Source organism: Balaenoptera musculus, chromosome 10 (genome assembly GCF_009873245.2).
Source record: "Balaenoptera musculus isolate JJ_BM4_2016_0621 chromosome 10, mBalMus1.pri.v3, whole genome shotgun sequence".
Classification (NCBI taxonomy): domain Eukaryota; kingdom Metazoa; phylum Chordata; class Mammalia; order Artiodactyla; family Balaenopteridae; genus Balaenoptera; species Balaenoptera musculus.
In genome coordinates this window covers 56,679,967-56,702,981 of record NC_045794.1, presented here as the reverse complement: position 1 = coordinate 56,702,981, position 23,015 = coordinate 56,679,967, and the positions used below count along the sequence as shown (strand labels likewise).

General features: G+C 40.4%; 1 protein-coding gene across 1 annotated transcript in view; it reads right to left on the bottom strand.

The window, feature by feature from the left end:
- The window catches only part of MYRFL (myelin regulatory factor like), a 116,250-nt gene that overhangs the window by 63,667 nt on the left and 29,568 nt on the right, over positions 1-23,015 (bottom strand). Inside the window, exons 2-5 of the mRNA XM_036865349.1 lie at positions 19,009-19,099; positions 4,618-4,685; positions 4,254-4,512; positions 3,359-3,450 (exon numbers count right to left, since the gene is read on the bottom strand). Of these exons, the coding sequence (XP_036721244.1) occupies positions 3,359-3,450; positions 4,254-4,512; positions 4,618-4,685; positions 19,009-19,099 (510 nt within the window). The remainder of the gene's footprint in view (positions 1-3,358; positions 3,451-4,253; positions 4,513-4,617; positions 4,686-19,008; positions 19,100-23,015) is intronic.

Genomic DNA, 23,015 nt, shown 5'->3' with positions numbered 1-23,015 from the left:
AAATGGTACAATATGATATGTACTCTTATGTGTTGGCTTCTTTTGCCCAACATCATGTTTATGAGATTCACTCATTGTTGTTGCAAATGGTAGTAGTTTGTTCATTTTCATTGCTGTGTAGTACTCCACTACATGAATATACCACAGTTTATCCCCGATGGCCGTTTAGGTTATTTTAAGTTTATGGTTATTACAACTAGTGCTGCTATGAATATTTGGGGGGATGTCTTTTAGTGGGCATGTGTATACACTTCTGTTAGGTATATTCCTAGGTGGGGAATCACTGGGTCATTGGATATGCTTTAGTAGATGCAGCCAAACAGATTTATAAAGTGGTTACAAGGTAAGGATTCTTAATCCCATTTAACAAATGTGGAAACTGAGGTTCAAAGACCTGAAATAACTAGTCCAGTGTCACAGCTGTTATGTGGAAGAGATGGGATTCAAACCTTCTCTTCTCTTCATGCTACACTGAGGATTTCTTGAGAAAATGTAACAGAAGAGAGAAGCAGAAGTATGAAGGTAGCAAACTGCCCAAGTCCCAACTTTTTGGAGAAAATTCACAGCTTGCATTTGAATGTCTTTCAAAATATTTTCTTATACATTACTTTTTAAAAAAGTCTTAGAAATGGGTGAAGTAGAAATTGTGATTCTCATTTGATAATCAAGACAAGTCAGGCTTGAAAAGTCCCCAATTACTGGAGACATGAGACAGGTATTTTTCCTGACTCTACTGTGTGACTTCAGCCCATGCACCTCTCACTGTGGACCAAAAGGTAGGACTCTGGGGCTGAAAAACCCTCATGCATTTGAAGTTCAAACCATATGAGGCTATGAGCCCTCTTTTATTTAGAGTTTGGATCAGGTGGGACCAGGAACCCTCTCGTATTTGGGGTCCAGACCACGTGGGGACAGGAACCGGCTGTCAGGAGCCTGCCCAGCAGCTCCATTCTCTCTAGGCAAGATTTTACATTTTCCCCCAGCAACCCAGTAATTCTACATTGTGATCCCTGTAAACGGGGTTCTTGGCATCCTTGGCCAAAGTGAACTGCTGGGGAAAAGGTCACCGGAAAAGTCTTACTAATTGATTTAGAACATCTTCCCCCATCTAAATCCTGCCCATAAGACTAACTCCTCCTTCCACTACCCGTATGCCATTTCCCCAGGACCTTTGCAAAACCCTTGGCCTCTGCAACATCAAATATGAGTTCTCCACTGGAAAACTTCTGCTGAAAACATGGCATTTGGATTGGGTTTTTTGTTGTTTTTTTTTTAATTCCCCTGGGAACCTGCTCATTTTTCATTCTGGAACTGTTGTCTGGAGCCAGTTATCTTTAGATGGCTTTTCAGTGACCTTTGAATAGGCTTTAAACAAGGGATGCAAGATTTCCTATCTGTTGGAACATTTCAGTTACTTTTCTATGGCTGTTCTCTGGAGAGGGTGAAAAATCAATGCCCTCTCTAGGGACAGGCCACAGAACATCACCACAGGATGGAGCTTAACTCTGAAATAGCCAGGAGAATTTGAGGAGCAATCTGGTTTGATGACAAAACTCTTGGAAGGTTTGGGTGACTTGCCCAGTACACTGAGGGAGCTGTTGCATCTGTGGGAGAGTGAACAGATGGTCCCCTCATCTGGCTAGAAATTTACTCAGCTTTCTGTATTTGAGAAGCATAAAGAAGCTGCAGGCAGGATGCAAGGATACCTGAAGAAATTAGAGTAACCATGCATAGGAAGGTGGATGGAGAGCTCTACATTATCCAGAAACAAGGCTTGAATTAGCATTTTGTGTTTCTAAGGTTGAATAAGAAAAATCAAGCAGCTGCCGGCCATGGTGGATACGTGCAAAAGATAAGAAGGCAGTAGAGGTTTGGTTTATACGATGGCTGCATGCCCGGTGCGGTGCTACCACAGCATGCCCGGGGGGTTACGATCTGCGGGACATGGCCAAGTGACGTCATCGTCCACTGAAGGACCCTCACAGCCCATGATGGAGCTGAGGCCAGACGTCCCTGAAAGGACCAGCAGGCTCCACGGGACACAGGGGACCAGCTCTTATCGTGTGGCTGTGAAAGGCAAAGGCAGCAACCGGAGCAGGGGAGAAAGCCACAGGCACCTCCTGTCCGGGCAGCATAAACCTCTGGAGTGTAGGCACAATAGAGGGAGGGGAGCCTCGAGAGGGAAATCTTGGATTCTTGCCAAGCTGATGCATGGGAGTGAAAGAGATATGACTTGGTACCCTGTGTTTGGGGCACTATTCTCACGGCCTACATTAAGTATTTATAGTGGCTAATAGCACTGGCATGGAGGATTCTCCTTTCCCCTAATAAGCGTCACAGCGTTTACTCTGGAGATTCAGAAGTTCAAGCCTTCAGGCTCAGAAGCCTCAGTTTGTTCTCAACTTGATCAGGTCTCTAAGCTCAAAACATGATATGTCCCATGATATATAAGACAAAGAATGAGGGGGGCTGACCACTTGGGCATCGTATAATGCTGCTGCAAGACTTCTAAAGTGATTTTCCAGAATTTCAAAGATCTACTGGGAACTTGCTAACTTGAAGCAAGTGCTAGGGAAGCTCAACTTTCTACCTTCCTGCTGCCCTGGAGAAATCCTCGAAAGCAGGGGTCCCCAACCCCCGGGCTGCGGACCGGTAAGGTCCACGGCCAGTTGCGGACCAGGCCGCACAGCAGGAGGTGAGCAGCGGGCGCGCGATCAAAGCTTCATCTGCCGCTCCCCATCCCTCGCATGAGCACCTGAACCATCCCCATCCTCCCCACCCCCCATGCATGGAAAATCGTCTTCCACGAAACCGGTCCCCGGTGCCAGAAGGGTTGGGGACCGCTGCTCTAAAGTCCTGCTCCTCCGAGTACCTCCCATGAGCCAGCTGCATCGGCATCGCCTGGGAGCTTGTTAGGAATGCAGAATCTCAGCTCCCACCTCAGGCGTGCTGAACCAGAGTCTGCACTTTACCAAGATCCCCATGTTACACGTGTGCACGTTTGAGTTGAGAAGGACTGAGCTGAACGAAGCAACGAGCACACCAGCAGGCTCTTGTAGGTGCTGCCACACGGCACGGCTTGCCCAGGCCTGGAGCCTTGGTCCTCTGAGACACCATTGCCCCTAAAACTGAAGGGACCAGCATCTCATCTCCACCAGAGAGACAATGGCATCTCTTCCCAGGAGCACCTGTATGACCCTACCTAACACTGCATGAAACATTATGTCAAGAGGGGAGAAATAAATTCCCAGAGCCTATCATTGCCCTTCTATGAGAGAGGAACTAATCTTGTAGGGCTACTCCAAGGCTGGGGAAAACCCACCACTTAATGGCGGCAACAGGCCCCGGATTGGCTCACTTGGTCTGGAGTGGTGGTCCCACACGTGACAGTCCCCGGAGTCTTCCAGCGCCTGTGTGCACTTTCTCTTCTTGGTCGGCGGCAATGAGGGTCTAAAATTAAGAACCCAAAATAAGGTTAGGATTCTTCTTTTCTCTCCACGTCATAGTTAATCAAATTTAATTTCCCAGGACTCTGCTCTGGGCCTTTTCCTAAGACTAATTCTAGTTAGTTAAGGTTCCTTGACTCCTACTAGTCTGCAACACCAGGTGGACACATGGAGTGGACGGAGCAAGCTCCTATTCTATGAGCCCTACTAAGTCTGAAACTTAGTTTTTCACTATCCAGTGGATCTGGGATTCACCTATTTGAAAAATAAACTGACAACATTTCCAAAGGCAGAGGACTCACTGAGACAAAGACAGAAGATACCTAAAATTTAAGGGTATATTTTATACCTGAAAATGTTTTTCACATAGAATTTTATCACAGTTTTTGATGGCCTTTACTCTTTTTGCCATCCTCTAGATCCAGAAGGAGGAACGAAAGAGAGGGAAGGCAGAGAGGAAGGGAAAGAGAAGAAAAGAATACTAATTAAGACAGTTGACGGATATTTTTCAGGGAGCTCATTCACAAATCACTTGAGTGGTCTAGCTGAGGCTGCAGATGCAAACAGTGCTTTCTCCAGCACCCAGAATCTCCCTATACATTTCTGACATTTTAGCTTTCCACTGATGAGGACCTTGGGTTCAGTGGATTGTTAATTAAAAGTTGGTTTAAAGCCAAGGGCACTGGGTGTCTGATATATGTCTCAACACTGCCCTCTCGTGGAGAGGACTCCACAGTTCACTCTTAACCAGCACCTCTGGGGAGAGGCGCTGGCTGGTCTTTCATAACTCAATATCTTGCCCTTTACCCAGGACTGTGGCACAGAGGCTGCGGATGGTAAGAACAACCAGTTCCCAGGTGGGAGGACACAGACTGGTCCAGAGGGGTCCTGAGATGACGGGCGTCTGGGTAGCAGTTGTGAGAGGCACTGTGGGAATGCGCAGAGTCGCTCATTTCAGACGAGCCCTGCGGCAGGTGTGCAGGCAGCATCCCAGGAGCAGCTGCTGAGTGGAGGAAAGCAGCTGGCGTCCCCCCGGCGGCAGGTGTCAGAGTCGGGCAGCACGCACCTGGGGGAACACACAAGTGAGAAAGGCCCCTCTTTCTCACCACGCAGAGTCCTAAAGAAGAGAAGCAAGTGCCAGACGTGCGGGAGGGAGGTGGGTCCCACTCACCTGTGACCTGTGGAGGAGAGCAGGAGTCGGACGCAGAATAGGGTGGGGTATCTGGGAGCTGGCGTTGCCTGAGGATTAGAGACATGCATTCCTTTTGTTTGTAACTTATTCCATCATTATTTTTTTTTTCACAAACTGGTAGCAGCCCTCCGTGTACAGCACCCCTAGGGAGGGTTCCAGGTGCTCCTGGGGGCCAAAGCCCACCAGAACATGCCCAGTGTCGTGTTGAGTGAGCTCTGAGTCAAACAGACCCGGGTTTGAGTCCCAGCTCTTCCACTTCCTAGCTGTGTATCCATGAACAAGTACTTAACCTCTCCAGGCCTGTTTCCTCACCTATAAAATGGGAATAATCATTGTGCCTTCCTCATAGCATCATAGTGAAAATTACATGAGATACCGTGTATAAAGCCCATAACATACATCCCCAAACACAGTGCGTGCTCAACAAAGCTTAATTGACATTATTGTGGCTTCTTAACATTCTCAAAGCACTTACGCCAGAGAGACGGTTGGGCTAAAGCAGTATAAAATGTCACCACTAAAGCAATGGTTTTCCATCTGTGCTCTGGGGAATCTCAAAGCTCTTGGAAGGAGCTCAAGTGTTTTACAAAAGAAAAATTTTTAAAGCCTGGGGGAAATATTTTATAACTTTTTTCTGTTTTACATATTGAGGTGCAAGTAAAATTTCATTTTAAAAAATGAGTACCATCACTAAGAAAAGTGTGAAAATGTCTGTTCAAAAAAACCCTACGTTTTCTGTTCAAAAAGTTTCTTATGGCTCAGAAACTCTGTGGTTCTAAGTTATATATAATCACCACCATCCTCCACTTGATTCTCTTGCTAGAGAGTAAGCTATCATATTTTTCTTGGTTCATTAAGATTTCAACATCATGCAATGAAGAGAGAAATCTGTTTTTATTATTTACTAGAAAACTTATGCTTTCTCCTCAAATTGGTCCTTTATAGTTTATTCACTTTTTATTAATAAGGGAATAGAAAACATACATTTCCCTTCCTCCAAAAACTCCACTGAAAAACACCAAAATGAAACTCCAAAAACTCCACCGAAATAAAAGTAAAGGAATAAAGAGGCATAAACAGAAAAAGACATAGAGTACATGAACAGAGACTACAACAGACCATATTTCAGTAACAGTATGGCAGACAGAAATAGGATGGATGGTAACTGAATTAGCAGAAGGGAAAAGCTGCTTGGGGATGGTAGAGGGGATGTAGGAACCAACAAGATATTGTCCAATTTGAAAACAACTCCAGAAAAGCCCAAGACATTGGCATCACCAGCAGTTTCTGAATTCAGGGGTAAGGTAGAGCTAAAAGTAAAAGAATTGATTGACAGTTTAATTAAAGAACAGCTGGACCCTTAGATCAACTTCTCCCACCTGTATAGTCAGGCAACTACCTCTATCATCCCAACAGAAATTGGAAAGTTTTATTCTCTGGAGAAATGGATCCAGGGAGATTGTAGAGCTATTGGGCGAAAAATGGAAGGACTCATTGAGCACATCCAGGTGAACAAAGCTCCCAGGATGCGGTGCAGGATTTACAGAGCTCATGGTTGGATGAATCCATACACAAGCTCTCCCTTCCACCTTGAGATGATCCTTACTGAAAAAGAACAGATTGTTCCTAAACCAGAAGAAGAGGTTGCACAGAAGAAAAGACATCCTAGAAGAGACTGAAGAAATGAAAACTTATGGCCCGGGAATAAATGCTGCAAAAAAATAAACGCAAATAAAAGCAGACAAAAAAAAACTCAAGAAAGAAAATATAATCGTAGTAAATTATATGTGAACACACAATGATAGTAATGTAATCCCTGAATATAAACCTAACCAAAACTTCTTATACAACTTTATGATATTGGGAGGCTGGGGATAGAAGTGGGTGTTGGATATGATATAAGAAAGTTAAATCCTCCTGGAAGATGATAGTAAGTTCTTAAGATGTATAAAGCAAGAACAGCAACATAAAACATTATTCAGATAAAAGGTGGTAGAAACATCTAAAAGAGTTGGAAAGTATCTGTCTCTGGGAGAGCCAAACTTAGGGACATGGGGAGGAGCAGGGCAAAGGATTACTGGTTTTCATTATAAGCCGTATATATGGCACCATTCAACTTTGTATCACTCTACGTGTATAAATCTACAAATTAGGACTTCCCTGGTGGCACAGTGGTTAAGAATCCGCCTGCCAATGGAGGGTAAACGGGTTCGATCCCTGGTCCAGGAAGATCCCACATGCCGTGGAGCAACTAAGCCCGTGTGCCACAACTACTGAGCTTGCACTCTAGAGCCCGTGAGCCACAACTACTGAGCCTGCGCGCCACAACTACTGAAGCCCGCGCACCTAGAGCCCGTGCTCCGCAACAAGAGAAGCCACCGCAATGAGAAGCCTGCGCACCACAACAAAGAGTAGCCCCCGCTCGCCGCAACTAGAGAAAGCCCGCACGCAGCAACGAAGACCCAATGCAGCCAAAAATAAATTAATTAATTTTTAAAAAATCTACAAGTTAAATTTTGTGATTGACTCTGTGATCTCACAATTCCACATTCAAGGTTCAAGGCAGTTGTTTACTTTCCTTTACATTTGCGGCACCACTGAATTCAATAATGTTAATGAAAACTGAAAATCACAAGCAAATTATCAATACACTCGAGAAGTATGGCATGGCACATCACAGACTGGAATGCATGCTCCACCCAGCAGGTCCTTGTGGAGAACCAAAGGCCCCTGTGTTGAGTAGCAGCAACATGTGTTGGTGGTTTTAAAATGAGAATTTAGAAGTTTAAATACTTTCCTTACAGTTTACTCTCCCTTCCCAAACTCAGTCTGGCTACTCCTTCATTTCATTGCATTTCATGTTCAATGCGTTTTACTGTATTGGGAGAAATTTTGCATTCTTTTTCAGAAAATTTCACGTAAGATTTAATGATAGCTACCTTCAAAACTAAGCAAATTGTTTAAAACAAGGGCAATGATTAACCTTAAGAAAAACACTGTTGCCTGAGACTGTTTCTAAGCAGTTAACTCCTCCCTAGTCACAATCATGATGTCAGCAATGCACATTAGACTGTTCTGGGCCTTCAGTGCTCTGAAGTTTCCTGTTATGCTGAAGGGATTTCCATGAAGGGACCTAGAAATTGACAGAACCATTGGTCACTCCTTGAGGGGCTGTCTCTATCTCTACCTTCTACAGGAAATGGTTATAAAAATCAAGAAATTCTTATAGAATGATTTTATAAAATGAATAATTTGCTTTCTAAATCCCTTCCTCTCAGACACATAACTTGCTTTTGTTTTTTGGAGGATGAATGGCAAAGTGTGGTCTCCTGGGGGTTGAATGCCATGCAAACCAAAAGGAGTGCAAAATAGACTTTTCTCTCCAGCTGGTTGAGGTTATTAGCACATCCATGACATCTGCATGCTGCACCCAAAGCAGCCAGGATTTCTTTCAGATTGCAGCCAGGCTTGATCAAGGATTTACTGAGTACCTAGTACTTGCTCATAACTCTACTAAACACTAGGCAGGACTGCAGGACTCACAGTATTAAGACACAAGGCTTCCTGTGAACACCCATCTGGGACTATTCACAATTCAACAGTCCAATCCTCAGTTTTCTCCAATGACTCCCCTGGGGTCTTCACATACAAATCACACCTTCTCTAAAGCTCTATTGCACAGTGATATCAACTCAGCACAGTGCCTGGTACAGAGTTATTACTTAATAAATATGAATTACTGCTTTTTACCTGACATATGGCCATAAATATGTTGCTTATATAAATTCATATATCAAGAGAGGGCATTCCTGACCACCAATCCAACATGGTAGCCTTCCCCCACCCCTCACTTTCTACTCCCTTGCCTTACACTTATTTTTCTTCATCTTACTGAATGACTTTATACTATATGCCATTGTCTTTCTCTTCCCACTGGAGTCGCATCACAACAACGGAGCACCAAGAGTGAAGGGATGGGAATGGCTCTCCCCAGGAGCAGGTGATAAGGAAATGCATTGCCTGCTGAGAACTTAAAAACAATACTTAAATCCACAGAAAGTCAATCTGCTGTTTATCATTATTACCACACACCACCAACTCAAAGAAAAATGCCTGGGTGCCCTGCAGGGCAGACTGCTTTCCACCATATTGCCCTTGGTAAACTATTAGCAGGAACTTCATCTGTTTTGTTCACTGTTGTACCCCATCACCCAATTACAGCATAAAAATAGTTGTTACTGAAAGTATTTTCTGGGGCTTCCCTGGTGGCGCAGTGGTTGAGAATCTGCCTGCCAATGCAGGGGACACGGGTTCGAGCCCTGGTCTGGGGGGATCCCACATGCCGCGGAGCAACTGGGCCCGTGAGCCACAATTACTGAGCCTGCGCGTCTGGAGCCTGTGCTCCACAACAAGAGAGGCCGCGATAGTGAGAGGCCCGCACACCGCGATGAAGAGTGGCCCCCACTTGCCACAACTAGAGAAAGCCCTCGCACAGAAACGAAGACCCAACACAGCCGTAAATAAATAAATAAATAAATAATTTTAAAACGAAAAAAAAAGTATTTTCTCCAGTTTTTCATGTGTATGATTCATGTCCTTCCATGCAGACATTCACTTAAGAGCATGTCTTAATACTGTGTGTGTGTGTGTGTGTGTGTGTGTGTATCTCCTGCATAGTGCCCACTGGTGAGCACGTACTAGGCACTTGATAAATACTTGATCAAACTTGCATAGGGTTTGTACCCACTACCCGGAAGTTGGGATGGGAAAGGGCCTTGGCAGAAATGTCATCAGTGAATAAAGTAGCCCAAGAAAATCATTTCATGACAGGGTAGTGGAAGCAAGAAAAGCAAGTTGCCACCCCTCCCCTTCGGCTCTATCTTGGCAAACTGCAAGAGCCCTGACCCTCTCACCACTCCCCCCTGCTGCTTTAGAAACAGACAACCTTTATGGAGGAGCTACTCTGGTCCAGGCACTGAGCTAACCCTTGCAGGTGTTGCTTCATCTAATCTCTGCTACCACCGTGTGAAAAGGTACTATTACTGCCCCTACACCACAGGCAATGAAACTGAGGCTTGATGAGGTTAAGTAACATACCCGAGATTATTCATCTGGCATCTAGTCAAACTGGAGTAAAGTGATCTATCACCAGAGTTTATGCTCTAAAGAACACAATGTTTTCAATACAGATATTTAAATATCCTAATCAAATTAATTACTATAAGTTATTTCATTTTCTACAAAATCTTTAGAATCTAGAAGTCACTGGTAATGTTTTCGCCCAGGATTCTGTTTAGCTTTTCTCCTGCTGCATCCGTTTGAACCCAGAAATCAAACCGGTCAATGAACTCAGCCTTTAACAAGCTCATCTCATAGAATTATGCGGATTACCTCACTCCCTTTCGCAACATCACAGTAAAGAGTTTATCAGCCCCACTCTACTGGTGGCGGAAGTAAAACATGCAGCTGGTCATTGACGCCTAACTCATTTTTCCTTCCAGCCTCAATAAGATATGTCCTAAGTGAAACCCAGAATACTAGATGCTTAAGCTCAACCATTAGAATGAAATGAAATGAAACCTGGAGTTGATTCCTCACGGACCTAATATGTCTCTAGGTTCCCCTCCTATGAAGTCACCCATTCAAACTTGTGATTAGCTGTCACCTCAATGTCTTCAGCTAGTTCCCTCTTACCCCATCTGCAGCACCTCAAGGCCAGCCTAAAGCTCGGTATACTGTCTACCCGCACTGAACACACTCAAACCAAACTGTATGACTTGGTCTGGGTCTTGGGAGGTGGTCGGGAAGGAGGCATGTGCAAGTGACCTAAAGTAGGGCTTCTCAAACTGTAATATGCCTGTGAATCCCATGGGGATCCTGTTAACACTGCAGATTCTGATTCAGCGTTTTGGGGGCGGGGCCTGAGGTGCCAAAGTCCTAGCTCCCAGGCGATGCTGCTGCTGCTGCTACAACCTGGCCTGCACTTTGAGTAAAGGAAGGAAGCAGGTGAATCTCTGGGCATTTCTGAATGAAACAAACCTGCCTTGAAGATTCACTGGTGACTCTTCCGGAGCCTTCCCTCTTCTACACACACACACGGACACACACACACAGGGACACACACACACAGACACACACACACAGACACACACGCACACACAGACACACACACACACGGACACAGACACACACACAGACACACACACACAGACACACACTTCTTGTCCTTTTTCACCGCAACCTCCAGGAATTTATGCTTTCCCCTAAATCTCTAGCCTCCCGTCCTCCAGGCGGAACTCCATACCTGGACATTTCCCGGTGCGTCCAGCCACCACAGCACACCTGTGTGCCTAGTAGGTAACAGGCTGGCTAACCTAGGGGATCAGAGAGGACTTTTGCCTGCTCCTACTCCTCCTGGGCAGACAGCTGCCCTGGACTCCACCACGCAAGGAAATACAGGGTTAAGAGCAATTGTCAGGAATCTTCCCATCCTGACAGAACTGCCCCCGGTTCAACATACCAATTAGATTCAAACAGAAGGATGAGAATGTCCTGAGCAGCACATCCCAATGCTCATACGTGGGTACATGCTCCCAAAAGGGGCCCATGGCCACATAAGTTTGAGAACACTGCAGAACATTTCCCTTTCCCAGTTGCATATTAGCACATCAAAGGCCCTGAGAAGTCCTGCAGTAAAGAAATACATTTAATTTTGTTTAAGCCAGTGAGTCACATACTTATTACTGATCATGGAACTTTTTTTCCCACAGCATCTCGGGGGACCAGTTTTCCACAGAGCATTTAGGGACATCTGTTTCACAGAGCCAATAATTCCATTTTTTAATATATTTGAGATTTGAAAATCTGCCTATGAGATTCAAATTTGCTCCTAGAAATTTTACAGCCTAATGTTCTCTTAAATCGCTTAAAGGGTTGTCATTGATACTTTTAAAAGGCAGAATTCATGGGCAATATAGTAGAGAGGAAGTAACTCAGGCTTTGTAGTAAATTCATGTTTGAATCCCAACTCTGCTATTTATTAGCTGGGAGCCCCAGCAAGAAAACCTGCATCCCAGCGCTGTTGTGAGGAATGCAACTAACCTGCAAAAAGAGAGCCTGGTATTTATAAATACTCAACACTTGGGGTATTTGAATACATTGTACAGATGCAATGATCATTGGACCAGCCCAACAAATCCATGGTCACGGACTGGGACTGTTTCCACTTGTTCTCTCTTGGATTTCTATTGCAGCTCCACTTAACTGCATGCACCTGAGCCGTTTTTATCAGGCAATAGCAGCTTATCTGATCATAGGACTTTTCTTTAACGGGCCTGAACTCTGACAATCTTTGCAAACTATGGCTCAGGATCCATTCTGAGTCACACCTTTTGGCAGATAAATGTAGACCCACTTAATGTATTTCCCTGAGAGTCACGGAGTCTGAAACATCCCCTAAAACATCAATTAATCCAAAAGACAAATGTAGAAGAAAGGGCAGGTGTTCTAGAGCCAGGCATATTTTAATCCCAGCTTTGCCACTTACTGACATATGAAGAGTTACTTAACCTCTTTGCACTTCAGCCTCTTCATGTGTAAAATATGGATAATACTGTGCCTATTTGGAAGAGTTGATAAGAGAATGAAATGTGTAAAATCAAATATGCAATTAAATGAGTAAATATGTAAAGTGCAAAGAACAATGCCTAATACTTGGTAAATACTCAACAGTATTAACTCCTTCCTCTACCTCACTTACAAATGCCACACACCCACTCCCAAGGGTAGAGAGTGAATCTGATTGGGCAAACCATGTCGGAATCTCAGTAGCAATCGCCTATATAGGGAGATATCTCTGGTCTTGCTGGAAGGACCATTATTATCATGGAGACTAAGATCATATGATAGATTTCTGAACTCCCAGGTAGAAGGACAGCTCTTCGAATAAGACTTAAGACTTGTTCACTTTTCCCCACAAACAGCTAAAGTACTTTATGCCAGTTATAAAAGTGATCCAGATGATTAAACAGAACCCTGATGGAATCAGGTCTACCTTCTTTTGAGGAAAAGTCTTGTAGGGGACAGAAACTGACAACTTCTGGCAGGTTTTTTGTAGGCAGAGATGGTAAGGATGTACCCATTGCCCATCCTTCTCACAGGAATTCATGGCAGCTGTGTGGATGGATTGAGAGGAATATGAAGGCAGGCACAAGGGCGATTAGTGCCTGGGTTCAGCCCATGCAGTGCCTGGAGCAGAAGAGCCAGCTCAGAGTGTGGGCTCAGACATGTGGCAACCCACCAGTTGTGTGTGTGTGTGCGTGTGTGTGTGTGTGTGCATGTGTGTGTAACTAGCTTGCAAAATGTTGAGCCTCCCTTCTTCCCCACGGTCATTTTGGCAAGGATGTTTTTGTTGGCAAAGAGCAGCAAGAGCCAGGTACCAAAATACCTGCAAATAGGTTTCCCCATTACTATTGAGATTCACATCTTGTTCCACTCTCTGTCTTTCATGAGGGAGAGAAGGAAGGGCATTTACAGAAATGTCAAGGTAGGCTCAGTAACAGATGGAGATGACAGAAGAGGGTTGTGAACTTAAAGACAAATCAATAGAAATTATCCAGTATAAACAACAGAGAGGAAAGAAAAAGATTGAAAAAATTAACTGAGCCTCTGGGACCTGTCTACCATATCAAAGATCTAACATTTGTATCATTGGAGTCCTAGAGAGAGGAAAGAAAGACATTGGTACAGAAACATAAATGTGAAGAAATAATGGCTAAAAACTTCCTAGAGGTAGTAAAAAAACAAAAATTTACAGATTAAAAAACTGAGCAAATCCCAAACAGTATAATCTCAAAGAAAACCATGCCCATATCCAGCCATGTTATAATAAACTTGCTGAAAACCAAGATAAAACAATATCTTGCAAGTGGAGAAAAATGATATATTACATACAAGGGAACAATGATTCAAATAACTGCCTATTTCTCATCAGAAACCATAGAGGTTGGAAGACAGAAGACAGTGCTGAGAAAAAAAGAACTTAACTGAGGACTCTGAATCCACAATCATTCCTGAGGACTTTGGCATTCCTTTCACAGTAATAGATAAAAGAAGTAGACGAAAATCATCAAGGCTATAGAAAACCAGAAAAACAATGTCAACCAACTTGACCTAATTAGCATTTATAGAACACTTGACCCAACAACAGCAAAGCACACATTCTTTTCAAGTGCACATGGAACATTCACCAAGGTAGACCATATCCTGGGTCATAAAGCAAACCTTAACAAATTTAAAGGAATTAGAATTATATAGAGTATGTTCTCTGTCCATAATGGAATTAAACTACAAGTCAGTGACAGAAAAATACATGGAAAGTTCCCAAATATTTGGAAATTAACCCAATTCCAGCCACCTAGAGTTAAAGAGGATGTCTCAAGGAAAATTAGGAAATATTTTGAGCTGAAAGAAAATCAAAATATAGCATATCAGAAATTGAGGAAGGCAGATAAAGCCATATGGAGAGGGAAATGTATAGCATTGAATGATTAAATTAGAAAGCAAAGGATGACTTTAAATCAAGAACTAAGCTTCCACCTTAAGAAACTAAACAAAGAGGAGCAAACTAAACCCAAAGCAATCAGAAGGAAATAATGAGTAGAAATCAGTGAAATTGAAAACAAACACAATAGAGGAGATCAATGAAACCAATAGACACTTATTGGAAAAGGTCAACAAAATGTATACATTTCTAAAGAGACTAATTAAAAGAGAGAGAGAGAGAGGAAAGTGATTACCAATATAAGAAACAGAAGAGAATATCAGTACAGACTCCTTAGAGCCTGTAAAAGCCTATAAAAGCATAATAAATACTATGAACAACTCTTTGCCTATAAATTTGACAATGAAATGTATCAATTCCCTGGGGAAAAAAGAAAACAAGCTACCAAAACTTATTTAAGCAGAAAGAGATAGCATAAATAGTCCTGAATTTATTGGATAAACTTAATTCATAGTAAGGTCTTCCAACAAAGAAAGCTACAGGCACAGAAGAGCTCATGGTGAATTCTATCAAACATTTAAGGAAAAAATAAATTAAATTCCACACAATCTCACCCAGTGAATTTAAAAGGAGAAAACACTTCCCAACTAATTTTAGAAGTCTATCAATATCCTGATATCAAAGCCATAAAAATACAGTATAAGAAAACTGGAGGAACTTCCCTGGTGGTGCAGTGGTTAAGAATCTGCCTGCCAAAGCAGGGGACACAGGTTCAAGCCCTGGTCCGGGAATATCCCAGATGCCGCGGAGCAACTAAGCCCGTGCGCCACAACTACTGAGCCTGTGCTCTAGAGCCTGCGTGCCACAATTACTGAGCCCGCGTGCCACAACTACTGAAGCCCACGTGCCTAGAGCCCGTGCTCCACAACAAGAGAAGCCACCACAATGAGAAGGAGCCCGCACACCACAATGAAGAGTAGCCCCCGCTCGCCACAACTAGAGAAAGCCCGCGTGCACCAATGAAGACCCAATGTAGCCAAAAATAAATAAATAAATAAATAAATAAATAAATTTATTAAAAAAGAAAAAAGAAAACTGGAGACCAACAGATGCAAAATCCTAAAGTAATTTTAGCAAATTGAATCCAGCTATACATAAAAAGATAATACTTTAAAACTAACTGAGGTTTATCCCAGGAATACAAGGTTGGTTCAGTATTCAAAAATTAGCAAAGCTGGGCTTCCCTGGTGGCACAGTGGTTGGGAATCTGCCTGCCGATGCAGGGGACACGGGTTCAAGCCCTGGTCTGGGAGGATCCCACATGCCGTGGAGCAACTAGGCCCATGAGCCACAACTACTGAGCCTGAGCGTCTGGAGCTTGTGCTCCGCAACAAGAGAGGCCGCGACAGTGAGAGGCCCGTGCACCGCGATGAAGAGTGGCCCCTGCTCGCCGCAACTAGAGAAAGCCCTCGCACAGAAACGAAGACCCAACACAGCCAAAAATAAATAAATTAATTAATTAATTAAAAAAAAATTAGCAAAGTAATCCACCATAATAACAGGGGAAACAAACATATGATCATATTAATAAATACAGAAATAACATTTGACAAACTTCAAGAGTCATTCATGATAAAATAATTCTCAGCAAACTAGGAGTAGAAGAGAATCTCCTTGACCTAATAAAGGGCATTACAAAAAAATCTTACAGCTAAATCATACATAATAATAAAAAATTGAGTGATTGCCCTCTATGATCAGGGACAAGACAAGGATGTCTGATCTCTCTATTTCCCTATTCAGCATCATAGCCAAAGTCCTACCCAGTTCAATAAGGCAAGAAAAAATATTCAAAGGCATACAATTTTGAAAGAAAGACATACAACTGTTCCAATTTGCAGAAGACATGATTGTCAAGATATAAAAAGCCAGGAAATCTACAAAAAGCTCTTAAACTAGTAAATGGCTTCATTAAGATTTCAGGGCCTGGGAATTCCCAGGCAGCCCAGTGGTTAGGACTCGGCACTTTCACTGCCGGGGCCCGGGTTTGATCCCTGGTCGGGGAACTAAAATCCTTCAAGCCATGTGGCCAGACCAAATAAAAAAAAATTTTTTTTTAATTTAAAAATTATTTTAAAAAAGATTGTAGGACCTAAGCCCAAAATATAAAAACCAATAATAGTTCTGTATATTGGCAATGAATAATTGGGAACTAAATTAGAAAAAAATTTAAAAACCACTATTACTTACAATAACTCAAAGAAAAACGTGAAACATTTAGATGTAGATCTAAACAAAATATATACAAGATTTGTATGCTAAAATTGTAAAATGCTGATGAAAAAAAGCAAACAAGGCCTAAATAAATGGAGAGGTATACTATGTTCATGGATTGGAAGACTCAATTTTGTGAAGATGTCGATTTTCCCCAAATGGATCTCTCTACTTAATACAATCCTAATCTATACCCCAGCAGCACTGTATAGATATAAACAAGTTGATTTTAATATTTATGTGAGAAGTCAAAGGAATTAGAATAACCAAAACAATTTTACAAAAGAAGACAAATTTGGAGAACTTACACTATATGGTTTTAAGACATGATAAAAGTACAGTAGTCAAGGTAACGTGGTACTGACAAAATAACAGATATATAGATCAGTGGAACAGAATAAAGAGTTTAGATACAGATCCACACAAATATGGTCATCTGATTTTTTACAACAGTGTAAAGACAATTCAATAGAGAAAGGTTATCCAGCAAGGAATTCTGAAAGTAACTGGACATCTATACACAAAGAAATTAATCTCAACGTATATCTCAAAACTTATATGGAAATTAACTCAAAATGGATCATAGACCTAAATGTAAAACTAAACTTTTAGACAGAAACAGGAGAAAATCCTTAGGAACTTAAATTAGGCAATATCTATATTTCTTAGAAATAAAGAACAAACCACATAAGAAAAATTTGATCTATTGGACATCATCCAAATTTAAAACTTCTGCTCTGGGAAAGACATTGTTAAGAGAATGAAAACATAAGTTACAGACCTGGAGAAAGTATTCATAAATCACATATCCAATAAAGTTCTTATATCCAGAATATTTAAAGAATTTTCTAAACTCAAAAATAAGAAAACTTTAATTTTTTAAAATGGGCAAAAAATTTGAAAAAAGACTTCACCAAAGAAAACATATGAATGGCAAACAACCACATGAAATAAGGCTCAACATCATTCGTTGATAGGAAAATGCAAATTAAAACAAAATGAGATACTACTATAAGCCTATTAGAATATATAGCTAGTGGTAATGTAAAATGGTATGGCCACTCAAGAAAATTTGGCAATTTTTATAAAGTTAAGCTTCCACTTACAACATGACCCAGCAGACTATCCAAGGTATTACCCTAGAGAAATTAAAACTCTTGATCACACAAACACCTGTGAATGAATATTTATAGAAGTTATTCATAATTGCCAAAAACTGGAAATAATCAAAACGTCCTTGAAGGAGTGACTGGATAAACAAAGTCTGTTACAACAATCCAACAGAGTTTTTCTCAGCAATAAAAAAGAATGAGCAAAGACATTATGCTTAGTGAGAGAAACTGGACTCATAATTATATATACCATATGTATGGCTTCATTTATGTGACATTCCGGAAAAAGCAAAACTATAAGAACAGAGAAAAGATCAGTGGTCACCAGAGGTTAGGGGTGTGTGTTGGGTTTAACCACAAAGTGGAAATGTAGCGGGAACGTTTCAGGTGAGGGAACTGTTGTGTGTGGTAATCATGGCAGTAGTTGTACAACTCTATGAATTTGTCAAAACTCACAAAGCCATACACAAGACAAAAATGGAATTTTATTGCATGTAAGCTTTTTAAAAGAAAGCTGGTATGGCTATATTAATATTAGAAAATAAGAGCAGAAATCAATGACATGGAAAACAGAAAAACAATTAAGAGTATAAATTTAACCAAAAGCTGGTTCTTTAAAAGGTTAGGAAAACTGATAAACCTCTTGCTAGATTGATCAAGAAAAAAAAAGACATGAATTACTGACATCAAGAACAACACTTGTTGTTCACTATAGATTCTACAGACATTAAAAGTATAAAAAGGAAATATGATGAACAACTTTATGCCAGTAAATTCAAAACTTAGATGAAATATACAAATTCATTGAAAGATATAAACTGTGTAAGTTGATAACTACTAATTGATAACCTGAATAGCCCCATATCTATTAATGATATTGAATTGGAAGGTGAGGGCCTTCAGATTAAAACTAAATAAAACAAAACCAAAAACAAACAAACAAAAAACTCCAGGCCTAGCTGGCTTCACTGGTGAAATCTGCCAAAGATTTATAAAAGAAATAAGACCAACTCTACTCAAGCTCTTCTGGAAAACAAAAAAGAAGGAAACACTTCCCAGTTCATTTAATTATTTCATAATTTTAAAAACACCAAATGGAGGGACTTCCCTGGTGGTGCAGTGGTTAAGAATCTGCCTGCCAATGCAGGGAACACGGGTTTGATCCCTGGTCTGGGAAGATCCCACATGCCACGCAGCAACTAAGCCCATGGGCCACAACTACTGAGCCTGAGCTCTAGAGCCCACGAGCCACAACTACTGAAGCCCATGTGCCTAGAGACCGTGCTCCGCAACAAAAGAAGCCACCACACCGCAACGAAGAGTAGCCCCCACTTGCCGCAACTACAGAAAGCCCGCATGCAGCAGCGAAGACCCAACGCAGCCAAACATAATAAATAAATAAATAAATAAATTTATATTAAAAAAAAAGTCAAACATAAAAAAAAAAATGACCAAATGGAGAGCAGCGCTCTCATTACTTACAAGGCCGCCAAATCAAAATCATTGCCCAAGAACTCCTCCAGCAGACTTGTATCCAGGGTTGGGTTCCCCAGAGTGCCACTGGCCCCTTGAGCTGCAAAGCAAATTGAAAATCTTGAGATTCATGAATTTTTCAGAATGGCTAATCGCTAAAATTTCAAAGCAGCTAAATGGCATAATGCATTTATTGAGAGTGTGGTCTTTCTTCCATTCAAATATTTCCTTCAGAAATCTTTTTAGATGTTACCCTCCTCGAGCAGCCTTCCCTGACTGTCCAAGGCTGGCTTAGGTGCTTTTTAATGTGCATTCATTAACATCATGTACTTTGCCTTATACACTATTATAATTGCTTGCTTTGGTGTTTGTTCCTCTATCTAAAGTCTTTAAGGGCAAGGACTGTGTCTTTTTTATTGTATCCACAAGGATCTATGTTATGAAAAAGGCAGCAATTAACATTTATTGGCTAGCTGGCTGGCTGGCTGGCTGGCTGGCTGGATGAATGGATAGACTGATGATTGCCTGTTGGTCTGATAGATTACTTCCAGTTAAGCTCAACAAGAAGTTCAATATCTTGCTTCACATTTTTGTTAGACTTCCCAAAATGCAACACAATAGTTCTGTCCTTTTTCTTGATTTACAAAATGAAAATAAGCTTATTGGTTTCTTTCTGACCATAACAAAGAATCTAGAATTTTTAAAGAATATAAAATATAGGGACTTCCCTGGTGGTCCAGTGGCTAAGACTCTGCACTCCCAGTGCAGGGGGCCCAGGTTCGATCCCTGGTCATGGAACTAGATCCCACATGCAGCAACTAAGAGTTCACATGCCGCAACTAAAGATCCTGCATGCTGCAACTAAGACCTGGCGCAGGCAAATAAATAAATAAATATATATATACCAAAAAAAAGAATATAAAATATAAAAATATGTTATAAAGAAGACAAAACAATCTTTCTTTGCAGATAACATGACTCTATACCTAGAAAATTCAAGAGAAACAACTGACGATTAGAAATGATCAGAAAAGTCAATAAAGTAAATGGTTAAAGTTAAATATAAAAACTAATTATTTTCGTATATACAAAAAATAACCAGTCAAAAATTCAGATAAATATAATGAAAAAAAGAGAAGATTCCATTCAAAATAACAAAAAGCCTAAAATATCTAAACATATATTTAGGGACAACATATTTTTTAAAAAAGCTAATAAACTCTATGAAGGGTCATAAGAAGAGATTTCAATAAATGGAAAGAACTTCATTGTTCTTAGACTGAAAGATTCAATATTGAAGTTTTTACTAGATATTATTTATGATGTCTACCAAATACACAGTCATTTTCTGAGAACTTTCCCCTTATAAAAACAGTCTCCTGCAACCCATACAGCCACCTGAATCAGAAAGAAAAAATCCATTGGTTGGCCAGTGACCACTTCAGTTATTTCTCCCAAAATTTAAACCAATAGACTTTAAAGCTGGTGATTGAGATTAAGTCACTTAATAGCTACGGATTGAGATTAAGTCACTTAATAGCTACGGCAGAGGACTGGAGTGATAGTCTAAATATTTCTGCCAGGTCCTTTACCCAGGTCCTTCATGATTTTTTACCCTTAATAAGGCTGGTTGTTCCCCTTCTACTCTAATTACATGACAAAGTCCTGTATACATCCAATAAACCCTTTTGAATTGGTTTGTATGTTGTCTGAAATCAAATAATCCTCAAGGAAAATGTTCTGAAGTTCATCTGGAAAAATAAATATATAAAGATGACCAGAAAAATTAGGGAGGAAGGGGGTAAATAAGTACTGAGAAACACACAAGTGAACACATCAAAGGAACACAAACAAGTCCAGGATATATCAAGAAATATTACATATATATGGAATATATATATTTTATATATATATATATATATATATATATATATATACACACACACACACACACACACGATAGATGCATGACAAGCATATCCTTTGACACTAGTGAGGAAAGATTCATTATTCAATAAATGTTGTGGGGAAAATTGATTATATATTTGGGAGAAAATAAACCTGGATCATTTTCCTGCTTCCACACCAAAACTGCAGATAGATCAAAGATTTCAACATAAATAAATAAAACCATAGAAAGAAAACATCAGTGACTATTCTTATGATCTTGACATAAAGAAGGTTTTCCCAAGCATGGCATGAAAGCCAAAAACTATTTTTAAAAAAAGATTGATAAAATTTTACTTTATCCTTTTTTTGAGGGGAGAAGAATTTTTCACATTTTACTTTGAAATAATTTCTATCCTAAAGAGAAGCTACAAGAATACAAAGGAAGTCACATATACCCTTCACTCATATTCATCATTATTAACATTGTGCTATATTTGCATAATTCTCTGTCTCTGTCTTGTCTCTCTGTCTCTCTTTCTCTTTCTCTCTCTCTCTCTCTCTCTCTCTCTCTCACACACACACACACACACACACAAAACACATAGATACACACCCACCTATACATACCATTCTGAACCATTTGAGAACAAGTGCCTTTACCCTGAATACTTCAGTATATATTCCTAGGTACAAAAACATTATCTTCACAACCACAATTAAATTATCAAAATCTGAAAACTTAACATTGACACAGTTTTATTGTACAATCTACATTCCATATTCAAATTTTGCCAATTGTCTCAATAATGTCATTTATAGCATTTTTTTCTGGTCCAGAATTTAATCCAGCATAACATAGTACATGTAGTTGTCATGCCTCTTTAGATTTTTTTTGAAGTGTGTAGGCTAACTGTTTTACAGAACGTCCCTCAATTCTTGTTTGCCTCATATTTTCTCAAGGTTAAATGCAAGTTTTGTATGTTTGGCAAGAATATTACACAAGTGATATTATGTCTCTCTTAGTGCCTTATATCAGGAGGATCATAGTGTCTCATTATTGATGTTAATTTTCATCCCTTGGTTAAGGTACTATCTGCCAACTTTCTCCACTCTAAAGTTACTACTATTCTTTTTGTAATTTGTGGCAAGATATTTTCAGATTGTGCAAATATTTTGTTCCTCATTAAATTTTTATCTAATAGTTTTAGTATCCATTGGTGATCATAAGCATTTTAATCCATGAAAAAAGTTAAAGACAAACTGAGGAATATTTTCAATATACATGAAAAAGAGTAAATATCCATAATATCCAAAATGTTCTTTCAAATCAATAAGGTAACAGCTACACCCCTATAGCAAATAGTAAAGGGCTTTAAAAGGCAGTTCATAAAATAAAAAATCAAATTGGTTAATAAATGCACAAAACATGTTAAACATTACTAAGAAACAGAATTTAAAATATGAGAAAATTTTCTTTTTGCCTACCAAATTGGCATATATTCAAGGAATTAATAAAATCCACTGTTAATGCTGATGGAAATAAGATAACCCTCTTATGCACTGCTGATAGGAGTATATATTAAATAATCTGTCTGAAAATGTTTAGCATATGTTTCCAAAAAAAAAAATGAATGTGCATATATACTTTGATCCAGAAATTCCACTTAATACACTTACGATAATACACTTAATATAATAACAGAAAATTGAGAATAAATGACCCTTTTTTTTAACATCTTTATTGGAGTATAACTGCTTTACAATGGTGTGTTAGTTTCTGCTGCATAACAAAGTGAATCAGCTATATGTATATATATATATAAAACCCCATATCCCCTCCCTCTTGCGTCTCCCTCCCACCCTCCCTATCCCACCCTTCTATGGGGACACAAAGCACCGAGCTGATCTCCCTGTGCTATGCAGCTGCTTCCCACTAGCTATCTATTTTACATTTGGTAGTGTATATATGTCAGTGCCACTCTCCCACTTCGTCCCAGCTTACCCTTCCCCCTCCCCGTGTCCTCAAGTCCATTCTCTACATCTGCGTCTTTGAGAATAAATGACCATTAATTGACATTCATTCAATGAAATATCAATACTCTGCAGCCATTTAATAAATTCTACAG